Source organism: Girardinichthys multiradiatus, chromosome 12, assembly GCF_021462225.1.
Source record: "Girardinichthys multiradiatus isolate DD_20200921_A chromosome 12, DD_fGirMul_XY1, whole genome shotgun sequence".
Lineage (NCBI taxonomy): Eukaryota > Metazoa > Chordata > Actinopteri > Cyprinodontiformes > Goodeidae > Girardinichthys > Girardinichthys multiradiatus.
In genome coordinates this window covers 34,754,931-34,766,932 of record NC_061805.1, presented here as the reverse complement: position 1 = coordinate 34,766,932, position 12,002 = coordinate 34,754,931, and the positions used below count along the sequence as shown (strand labels likewise).

General features: G+C 37.6%; 1 protein-coding gene across 2 annotated transcripts in view; it reads left to right on the top strand.

Moving 5' to 3' along the window:
* LOC124877503 (single-stranded DNA-binding protein 2) overlaps positions 1-12,002 on the top strand; it is a 98,453-nt gene that overhangs the window by 41,007 nt on the left and 45,444 nt on the right. For both annotated transcript variants that reach the window (XM_047380742.1, XM_047380743.1), the window contains exons 2-4: positions 811-883; positions 9,852-9,913; positions 10,077-10,161. In XM_047380742.1, coding sequence (XP_047236698.1) covers positions 811-883; positions 9,852-9,913; positions 10,077-10,161 — 220 coding nt within the window. The remainder of the gene's footprint in view (positions 1-810; positions 884-9,851; positions 9,914-10,076; positions 10,162-12,002) is intronic.

The following is a 12,002-nucleotide window of genomic DNA, read 5'->3' as shown; positions in this document are numbered from 1 at the left end:
GAATGTTAAATTTTCATCATTACATTATGGAAAATAATGAACTTTATCACAATATGCAAATTTTTTGAGAAGGACCTGTAATACAGTTTTTATATAGTGTTTGCATCAATACTCAATCTGATCAAACCTGTGGGAAGACATTCATATAGAGAAATGGACCCACAGATGAGCTCTTCAATGTCATCATGGCACTATTTATTTATTTTTTCTAATGTGTTGGTTTTACAGTAAGGGCCTAAAGAGCCTGCCCTTATGATTTTACATTGATTAGTGTGCTGAGGGTGCTGTGAACATTTGGGGTTTGTAGCTGACTGTAATGTTTTAACACATCGCCTCATATTGTATTCTGAGGATGTTTGGCATTTCTTTATCAATATGTTTTGTCACATTAAAGACTCTACACTGCATTTCTTCAGGATTTATATGTGCTAGGCCAACACAAAGTAGTGGATAATTGTTAAGTGTGCACTGTATTAATAAAAAAGGAAATAATACAATTTTTGGCCTGCATTTTTTTCCAGCTCTGTAAGTCAATACTTTATATAACCTCATTTTGCTGCAAATGCAGCTGTTCAGTAGTCCTCAGGATTGTAGGGATACCCAAACCCTCTAACACATTAAGGTGGAGAATCAACGGAGGCTACCTTAAAATCCCAATAATATATTTTTTAAGTTTGGGGTTGTAATTTGACAAAATGTGAAAGCATTCATGTTGTATGAATAGTTTTATATGTTACCATTACCATACTAAGCTTTTTCTCTCCTCATGAACAACTTGAAGCTCATCCTCTCTTGTTTCTCGTTGCACAGGTTGGCTCTTTACGTGTATGAGTACCTACTGCATGTAGGTGCACAGAAGTCAGCACAGACTTTTCTCTCAGAGGTAGGTCACAAAGATGCTTTTTGTATTTGTGTCCGTCAGGCAACAGGCCACATACTCAACCTTTCTTGGGGTGTTTCATACGATATGTCCAGTTAGTGTACCCTCAAAGTGAAGCGGCTCAGCTCTGGGCCTGTGCCAACAGCTGCGTGTGGCAGAGAGGCTTTTTAACGCTGCATTTAGTTGGACTGGAGCATGAGATACGTTTTATGATGCCTATAGCTGATTTTTTTAGGTGGACTTTACTGTCTGGTCGGCACAGCAGCTCTATTCCCCTCCTTTCTCTATTTTCATGGCGCTACTCTCTGCCCTGAGACGCAATCTCATTTTCACTTTAATTCTGCTGGGTTAAGAGGGGATGGGGTGAAACTGAGGCCACTTGATTATTGTGCTTCGGAGTAAATTATGGCAAATTACAATGCAGAAGACAGCAGCTCGAGACTTGTTGTACATCAGCCACACGGACAAGAGCAACTGAAAGAACGGGGGTGGAAAAGGTTACCTCATCAGCTGGCACTGAGTCTCATTGCTCTGACTTAGTGTGTCTGCCCATGCACACACTGACACTCTTTCCTCTCTGTCATATCAATTGTCTACAGTTTTGCAAAAGCAGAAGATGAAAAGGATAGGCGGTGTTACAGTCAAGTGTGGGAACACATTAGCTATTGATGCAACAAGTATAAACACAGCTGCTGATGTACAGTTCACATGCTTACAAGTGCACACGCACTGGGTAAGCATTTAGCTAAAATGCAGCTCTTTCTTGAAAAGTGAGAGACTGCTTAGACTCCTTTAGGCCCTGCCCAAACTAATGCTGATATTTTCTTAAACCAATATTTTCTCTCTTGAGTGTTTGGGGACAGAAATGAATACGAAATAAGGAAAATATATTCCAAAGTAGAGATAAAAAACACTTTGGATATTCAGAGATTAATATAAAATGATAACATGGAGGCCCACTTCATAAATGCCTATGATTACTCTCTGTGCTAGTTGGTATGTTTACAAGAGTTGTATGTCAAAATATTTCATTTTAATGAGTTAAATACAATCAGTTAAATACATTTCCAAGATCATATATTGCGGTTACAAATTAGGACAGTTACAGCATTTTAAAAGGTTCAAATCCTTTGGTGATTTATGTTCCTCAATTAACACTGAAACCTATAAAAAGCTGTGACCCACAATAGTTGCCATTAAAGTTGAGGTTAGAATAAATTTCAGCCAAAAAGTTATGTTCGTTACTATAAATTATATTTTTATCTTTACAAATAGAAATAAACATGTGAGTTCAGGGAACAAATCAGTTGATTTTTGCTATGGTGCGTTATCATTGTAGTTTTGAATATATTATAGACTATTTAGTTTCATTTAAAACAATTCTACTCATCTTCAGATGAATCAAACACAGTTTTAGCGGAAATAAATTCAGCCTGTCACTTAACAGGAAAGAAATGTAAAAACAATGAATGACATCTGTGTCAAATAAAACATGAACAACAATTGTTTTGTGAAAATCTCTTGAATCCTAATTCAGGCACAGCTTTGAGGTTTTACGTTATTGGTGTTATCGTCATCCCAACTAGTGCAGAATAGGTATTTTATCACTTTTGATTTGAATTTCATAGACTACATAGATGCTGTGTTTTTTTTTTAAACATCTGTATCTACAAAAATGATATTTTAGAATATCAGAAATAATGGGAGTAGAGGATAAAGGGCTGTTTGTTTGTTTTTTAAGAGAAGAAACACAGTGACACACATTGATAGTGCAACAGGGAGTTGCACTATATTGCTAAAAGGACTGGGTCACACAACCAAATCAATGAATTCTGGTGTTACAATCACTTCCATTGCTGCAGGTGTATGAAGTTTGGTGTGGAGAAACGGGACTCACCTCCACATTGTCCTGACCTCAACCTTTTTGAACACCCTTAGGAAGAATTAGATTGGAGGGCGTAATTCTGGTTCTCTCTTCTACCTATGAACACACTCCTAAATATTGTGGAAGATGTTTACAGAAGAGTTAGGTTGCTATTGCTGGCAACGGTGGGTCCATTAACAAATTGGACCTTTTATAGATCAAGAATAGGATGTCATCAAGGTTCATGTACAGGTCCTTCTCAAAATATTAGCATATTGTGATAAAGTTCATTATTTTCCATAATGTCATGATGAAAATTTAACATTCATATATTTTAGATTCATTGCACACTAACTGAAATATTTCAGGTCTTTTATTGTCTTAATACGGATGATTTTGGCATACAGCTCATGAAAACCCAAAATTCCTATCTCACAAAATTAGCATATTTCATCCGACCAATAAAAGAAAAGTGTTTTTAATACAAAACACATCAACCTTCAAATAATCATGTACAGTTATGCACTCAATACTTGGTCGGGAATCCTTTGGCAGAAATGACTGCTTCAATGCGGCGCGGCATGGAGGCAATCAGCCTGTGGCACTGCTGAGGTCTTATGGAGGCCCAGGATGCTTCGATAGCGGCCTTTAGCTCATCCAGAGTGTTGGGTCTTGAGTCTCTCAACGTTCTCTTCACAATATCCCACAGATTCTCTATGGGGTTCAGGTCAGGAGAGTTGGCAGGCCAATTGAGCACAGTGATACCATGGTCAGTAAATCATTTACCAGTGGTTTTGGCACTGTGAGCAGGTGCCAGGTCGTGCTGAAAAATGAAATCTTCATCTCCATAAAGCTTTTCAGCAGATGGAAGCATGAAGTGCTCCAAAATCTCCTGATAGCTAGCTGCATTGACCCTGCCCTTGATAAAACACAGTGGACCAACACCAGCAGCTGACACGGCACCCAGACCATCACTGACTGTGGGTACTTGACACTGGACTTCTGGCATTTTGGCATTTCCTTCTCCCCAGTCTTCCTCCAGACTCTGGCACCTTGATTTCCGAATGACATGCAGAATTTGCTTTCATCCGAAAAAAGTACTTTGGACCACTGAGCAACAGTCCAGTGCTGCTTCTCTGTAGCCCAGGTCAGGCGCTTCTGCCGCTGTTTCTGATTGGGGTTTTGAGTGATGAACCAGGCTGGGAGTTTTAAAGGCCTCAGGAATCTTTTACAGGTGTTTAGAGTTAACTCGTTGATTCAGATGATTAGGTTCATAGCTCGTTTAGAGACCATTTTAATGATATGCTAATTTTGTGAGATAGGAATTTTGGGTTTTCATGAGCTGTATGCCAAAATCATCCGTATTAAGACAATAAAAGACCTGAAATATTTCAGTTAGTGTGCAATGAATCTAAAATATATGAATGTTAAATTTTCATCTTGACATTATGGAAAATAATGAACTTTATCACAATATGCTAATATTTTGAGAAGGACCTGTACATGTAAATGTAAACTGACAAACACTTTTGGCAATGTAGTTTATCTGTTTTTTGTTCCAAAACAACAAACAAATAACAGTTTCTCTTTATACAATGATGTTGACACAGGTTTTAGATTTGGACTAAAGTCACACTTAAACTGCAAAAACAAAGTCTTCAGTCTTAATTTAGACTCACAGACTCGAGACTTGTCTTAGATTTGCGGCCTGAGACTCGAGTTTCCTTAACAATCTGTATCTTTTGTAATCAGGAGTGAAAGCAATCCAGCATGTAAGTTACAGAAAGAGCTCTGTCAATATCTGGCCTATATTTTTCTGTGACTGATTAACCAAAGTCCATTTGCAACCTGTAGGTTGTTTGTGTTTTCTGTAGCTTTATATTAATGACCACATGCATGTCTGTATTAAATTACTACAGGTGTTTCAGCAAATAATATACTAAACTTTCCTCCATCATCTTATTCTCTCACAATTAAGCTAGCTGCATTATTACGAAGACCCATCTAAATAAAAGCATTTCTTGTTTTGTTCATTCAGAAATTTGATTTCAGTCCATTTAAATCCTACATGTTTACTGTGAAGACATGACAACAAAGGTTTAAAATGTAGACTCAGAACAATGTTTCTCAAAAATATTTGAAATCATTTGACTCAGAAAAAGCCTCCAAACTATATGTAGCTCAGTATATAGTGAAGGACTGGATAAAATCACCATTGGAATTAACAAGCATTAACTATGTCATTACAAACACGACAAAAAAGCGATGTTCATTCGAAATTTAGTGTTTCATAGAACATAAGTGCAAATTTCTGTTTTCAGTGGGGGTAAACAAGTTTTATTGACTTTGTTTTTCCGTTCTTTTTTGGTATTAATGACCTTTATTGAACAGTAATCAGACAGGAACGAGGGTGGAGAGAAAAGGGAAAGACATGAAGCAAACAAAGAACAAAGAGTACAAGATTTGAATTTCTGACTCAAACCAGTGCAGTGTTCTATGGAGTCTAGATGCCGTGCTTTTGATCTGAACATATTTATTTCAGTCAATGGAGACTTGACACTTGACCTCGACTTAAAACAATTACTTGTGAACACCTCTGTCTGTTTCCTTAGAGAGCAGTGCATAATAATAATAATATTAATAGTAATAGTAGTAGTAGTAGTGAAACCTTAAAACTGAAGAAAAATGTGCAGTTAAAAAGAGAGGGTGAGGGCTGGGATTGTGCCACTGGGCTTAGTGGTAGAGTGGGTTCTTGACAGCGCACCGGCATGGCCTCCCCAAATTAGGCTATTCGTTCTTTACACATTCACTCTGGATTTAACTCTCAACATCAGAACTTTGCAGCAAATCTTTCCCCCTTCTCTCTCTGCCTATATTACTGTCTAAAAATGCTACAAATGAAGGTGGCTGGTGGCAAAAATGAGATAGGGGAGAATAAAATATGAACTCAGAAGTATGGGCTTAGAGTAAAAGCTGCTCGGGTATTATATTCAAAGGTTCGGTGTATATACTAAGTTGTTAAAGATTTTAAATATTTAATAAAGGAATTCCATACAATTTATTTAGTAAAACAACCTTTAACTGCTCAAGGCATCTTTCCTACAGCTAAGAACGACATCCTTTAGCCATATAGAGATAGATGGATTGTTAGGTGACCTCCATGGAAATAGGATGCAACCCAAAGTATGCAAAAGTGTTTCCAAACAATCTGAATCCAAATACAGCCTTTCAGGGTCAAATCTTAATCTGAAACCTTAGAGAAAATACCTTGGAAATCACTTCATAATCTTTGTAGTTAATGGCAAATAGAAAACGTGTGGCTAAAATTGCATGATGCATTCATCACTTTTGTCATTTACAGTGTATCGTTAGGGTTTCAAAACAAGACACCAGAATGGTATTGGCAAATCCACCCCCCATACCCGCAATTAATATGCTACACTATATCGCATACAAACAGAGCAGCAGAAAGGGAGAAATTAGATTAGCCTCTCAAGTTTAACTGGTAGCTCAGGTATATCATAAAGTAAGCTTCAACTGTAAGAGAGTTCAATTTAGGTAAACAGAAAACTGTAACCCTGCAGCGCCTGTCCACATCTGACAGTAATCAAGCTGAAGGGGGTATGTTGAAGGTAAATGAAAGAACCTCCAAAGAGTGCAGACCACAAAAAGAGAGGATATGCGTGCACTCTGTGTGCTTTCTTTTAAATGTTCTCCAAATGACGGCAGCATAATACAAAATGTCCTGACATGAACTGCCTGTAATCTTGTTTTGACTGAGATAAAGCTAATACATTTTTGCTATCCAGTCAGTTGTAAAATAAAAAAAACCTCTTTTTCAAGGTATAAATGAAAATTGTCTCCTAGACTTACTGGAACTGCTTGCTGTATCTGAAAGAATGTGGCACAAACACATGGAGGCAGTTCCAGACCCTCCCTGAAAATGACTTCAAAGCTTGGCATTCTTTCATCTGATCTGGAGCTGACGTTAAAACAGTCTGATTGAAACTGTGGTGATTCACTTTTCCGTGTTATTTTAATGCTTGTTCATCCTGCTGGTGGACCAGGTGGTACATTAGTCTTATTATTTAACCCTGATAATATATTACATTTCTGGGAGGGGAAGATCTGAGTGGCAGCCCCAGACAAAATAAATGCCACAATCTGATAGGAGTAGTCTGCTATTGATAGATGTATGGATTTTTATTCTGTAGATGCAGATTTGTGGTCTTTGTGTGCCAACATGAATTATCTCTATATAGAGATAATTTCTGAAGTAAATGACAGCTGACTTCATATTAAAGAAGAGTTTCTGTGCTCAATCATTAGTTTTTATACTAGGGCCAGGGATGACGTCACACAGTGTGTGTAACAGAGAGCAGTAGTTGTTGCAAAGCTCTGTAGTTAAACAGAGTTCCACTACTGTTTCAAAACACAGAATAATTACAGACATCATTAACATTGTAAACTGGCTTTAACAGTTTATATTAGCAGTTAGCAAGATTAGTACATTTAATATGACAAATGTTACAAACAGCATTATGTGTATGCATTGCCTGTAGAGTTTGTAGACCTTGACCTTAACTATGGGATTTCTAAAGGACTCCTAACATTTCTGCCTCTGTAGGAAATATTTTCCTTCCTTTTTACACCTTCTATACTTTTACCTAAATTCTTAAACAGTCTCTTCATACTGAAAATCTAATTTGGAATCTTCTTCACTCCGCAATACCTTTCACACTGAAGAGAGTTATCAGCGCGACCTAATATTTGATCTTTAGTTCCTGACCACCCACTCAAAGGTCAGGGTCAGTCAAGCATAAAAAAATCAGGCGACTCTTGTCACCAGCCAGCCTCTCTGTGCATCTGTAATCGGAGTTGTTCAACGAAATCGTCTATCCCTCCAAATCTCTTCTATGCTGCTGCACTGGTCCAGCAAAACATTAGGTCCATTTTGTCTTTCTTTCTTTGGAGTACCGTAACAGCTACATTAAGGAGGACATATGCAAAATCCACTTTTTTAGCATTTAAATACATTTTGTTTTGTACTTTGAGTCTGTAGGAGTGCAGAAAAGTTGAATTTAGTCTCTCCAGGTGTTGCGTAGATATATTTATTTTCTGTTTGGATCATATTTTTCTGTCCGTTCAGTTTTCGCTATCCTCTATTACTTTTTGTTTAACTGTTATGTCACAGTATTTGGTGCTGAACAACTAAATAAGATCATGGACTTCTGGCTGATCAATTTCGCGCATCCGCCATATTTATTCCTCGCTGTGATTTTGTAGTCCAAGCTCAAGTATGCCTACACTGAAAGAGGATAAGTTTGGTTTGGTTGTTGGGTGTATTAACCCACACAATTTATTAAACCGTCCCCCAGATCAGAACCTCTCCGAAGTCCCTGCTTAAATTTTATTTTTCTTGGAAATGTTTCCACATCAGTGGGGAAATTCCTATTTCTCCACTTCAAAGACGAGTGCCTTCAGCAAGCTCCACCAGAATTAAGAAGAATTTGCTCAAAGACTTTATCTGATTAAGGGGTCAGTTCCGTCTGTCTATGGAAACAACGGACACAGCAGAGCGTAAGCTGCAAATAATGGTAAAACAAACTTTATTTTAGACTTGAATTTATTGTGTGTTGATATGACGTTCTGGCCATTGTTTTGATAGCTAAGCATCGTGTATTCTGCTTATGTTAGTCCTGTGTGCTGCTTTTAGCTCCTTGAGGACATAACCGTACTGCATGTTTTGAATATTATTATTACATAAACACTTTTCCATTGTTTTTGCCATTTTTCTCTTGTTTCTGCGGCACTAGATAATTATTATCAAACTACAAAAATGGCCGAACGGGTTAAAGTGGAGTGCTCTTTGACTCCAGGTCAAAGAGCACTCCACGGGCAGGATGTGAAGTGCTTCAGTAGCAGTTAAAGGGACTGCACCAAAACGAGTTGCTCTCCTGATGCACCTGAGAACAGGGGTAAATACAACACCTTTAGTTCAAGCGTTATGCAGGTTTCAATGAAATAATCTAAATTACAAGTGGTCCCACTTCTAACTAGAACATGGGAAAATCCTACTTGGTTGGTTTAGAGTATTTAATGTAAAATGAATAAAAAGGAAAGAGCATAAAAGAGTGGAGAGAAGCTTCCATCTGAACACACATGAGCATAATATAAAGTCATCATGAGGACAGTTTATACAGAATGGTTCTTGTTACTTGGCTGATAGACAGGGCCTTGGTGTTGTCTTGTTTAATACTGCTCGAAAATTGGGTTCTCACAAAATATATCAGCAGATGCACTTTTATTTTTATGTAAGTATTTGTTGCAAATTATTTTTTTAAATGTATTCTTTATTTATTACTAAAGTTGCATTAATTAAATCGTATTTAATACATTTAATTGTCAATGAAACCTAAGTCCAACCCAGTTACTGTAAAGGTTTGATTGTTCTTTATTCTTCCACCAATGTTTTTCAACACATTTCGCACATTACCTGCCAAAAAGACTAAAAAGTATCTTACCCATTTTTAAACTTGCTTGATGAGTTTTTTTAATCTATTTCAAAATGGATATGATGTACATTTGGATAGAATCGGTCCTGAGGTAGAAAATTTGTTACTTGTGTGTGTGGGGTGGATTTCGGTTGGAAGACGAAGTACTTAAAAACAAAGCTAGGCTGGGAGTAGGTCATAAATTTGGAAAAGCATAAACATTGAAATTCTCTGAAAGCCGAATTAAAAACAGTGTGTGGAGCAGACAGAATGGTGCGTGGGTTTTTCAGAGATTTGAGTGAATTCCTCAGGCTGCTACATGTCTCTGACCTCATGCTCTGTACACCCCCTGACTCAAGAGACAGAAACACGCATTCATACACTCACATTTGTGTACATACATGTTCTAAATCTATGTAAAGATATGCTCAACATAGACCCACTTATCCACTTATGAATCCTGGAGAATCAAAACATAATTACCTAATGCGACATCTTACAGAAATTTTCTTATACCCTTTTCAATCCTTTGGAGCATGTCATTCAAATGTCAGATGTGTTATACACAGGACGTCTCTGAAGCACCTCTCTTTCTTTCTGTGTGTCTGTCAAGATCCGATGGGAGAAGAACATCACGTTAGGAGAACCTCCAGGGTTCCTCCATTCATGGTGGTGGTAAGTTTGTCTTTAAAATTAACAGCTTTAAATAAACTTGTTAATATTCCCTATTTCCTTGCTGACATCACAAACCAAACATTTTTGTTTTTTTTTACCTTATACTTTGTTGGCCTTTTCTCTTAATAATTATCATTTGATTCTGCATCACTGTGTTTTACAGTGTTTTCTGGGACCTTTACTGTGCAGCTCCAGAGAGGAGAGACACTTGTGAACACTCCAGTGAAGCCAAGGCCTTCCATGACTATGTGAGTCTGAACTGATTTTGCTCTTCTCGCTGTTTCCGACACTTCTGGTGCACCAAAGACTGTCATTAAAAGACAAAAAAGATGTCCACTGTTTATCAAATAGATCATGCATGTTTTGTTTTTTTTTGTGTTTGACTATACAGAAGAAAGGAAAATTATATGAGGTCAGTGTTTATGGATTATGGGGCATCCTAATAAGATTTATACACTACTTTAATTGAAACAAGTCTGACACATCTAAGAAGTGAAATGTTTCTACTTATGCGGTTCTTCCATATGCTGTCTAGCCTATTCATGTTCTCCCAGGCCAGACTCTTGTTATGATTAATGAAAGCAATTTGATGAAGAGTGATATGATGAAACAAGATTATAGGTTTTTGAATCAACGTGTCTGGTTAATACATAGAAGTACAAAGAATAATTTTATTTTAAGCTTTGGGCTTAAACAGGACAACAAACTACCTACTGATTCCATGCAGTTTATCCTTGCAAATATTCATTTCATGGACTGATTTTCTTTATTTAACACACATTAACCTGGGACATTACTATTTCAGTTTAAACAAAACATGTAAACACTTCTTTAGGTGCCTCTAAACCAGCCTGTGTGAGATATACAGTGTCTTACAAACTTACCTCTACAGAAATCAGCCAGTACCCCATGATAACTCTGGGGAAGCTGCGGAGATCCACAGCTAAGGTGGGAGAATCTGGACAGCTATTAGTCGCCACTCCAGCAGTTTGATCTTTATGGAAGAGGGGCAGAAATTTCTTGTTAGAAGAGACCCATAAGTTGTCCTGTTTTTAGTTTACCACAAGTCATGTGGATTATGTGTAAAGCTCTATCTGTGGTGGTAAATTAACACTACAGATTGTCTTCTTTGAAACACAATGGCAACAGCACTATGTAGTGATGATGCTTTTCTTTCACAGCTTGTATGTGCTCCTCTTAGGAACATTTAACTGAGCAGAAGAAGATAGATAACAGTTGTGATTAAAACTAGGGATGGACCAATCAAACAGCCAGAGATCAGAATCACCAGAATCAGAATCATTGGTCGTGTAACCTCTTTCGTATAACTGTGCTCCTGACAACATGAGGAGTTGTCCTTATTTTATGTTCGGAGAAATTGGAGCCTCTATGGTTTCTGTGTAACCAACAGAGAGGTCATTTAGAGAGGACAAAGTAATGAATTGTCTTAAAAGTAAAGATTACAGCTTGAAGCAAAGATCTTATCACCATTCTCTGTGTTACTAGTGGATGATTCTTCTTTTGCAAGCAACATAGCTACAGTATGGGATGCTGCAATTTGAAGACACTCATTTGAGTCTCACAGCAGAGTTCAGCCCAAATTCTGTGATAACACCCTGTCTACAGTTTCAATAAACTTATTTGAAAAGTATTTTATTGGCTCATGATAATTTTACCAAAGTTCTTGGTAATTAGGCTGTTTTTCTTACTAATATAGCTCCTTCTCAAAATATTAGCATATTGTGATGAAGTTCATTATTACCATGGTCAGTAAACCATTTACCAGTGGTTTTGGCACTGTGAGCAGGTGCCAGGTCATGCTGAAAAATGAAATCTTCATCTCCATAAAGCTTTTCAGCAGATGGAAGCATGAAGTGCTCCAAAATCTCCTGATAGCTAGCTGCATTGACCCTGCCCTTGATAAAACACAGTGGACCAACACCAGCAACTGACATGGCACCCCAGACCATCACTGACTGTGGCTACTTGACACTGGACTTCTGGCATTTTGGCATTTCCTTCTCCCCAGTATTCCTCCAGACTCTGGCACCTTGATTTCCGAATGACATGCAGAATTTGCTTTCATCTG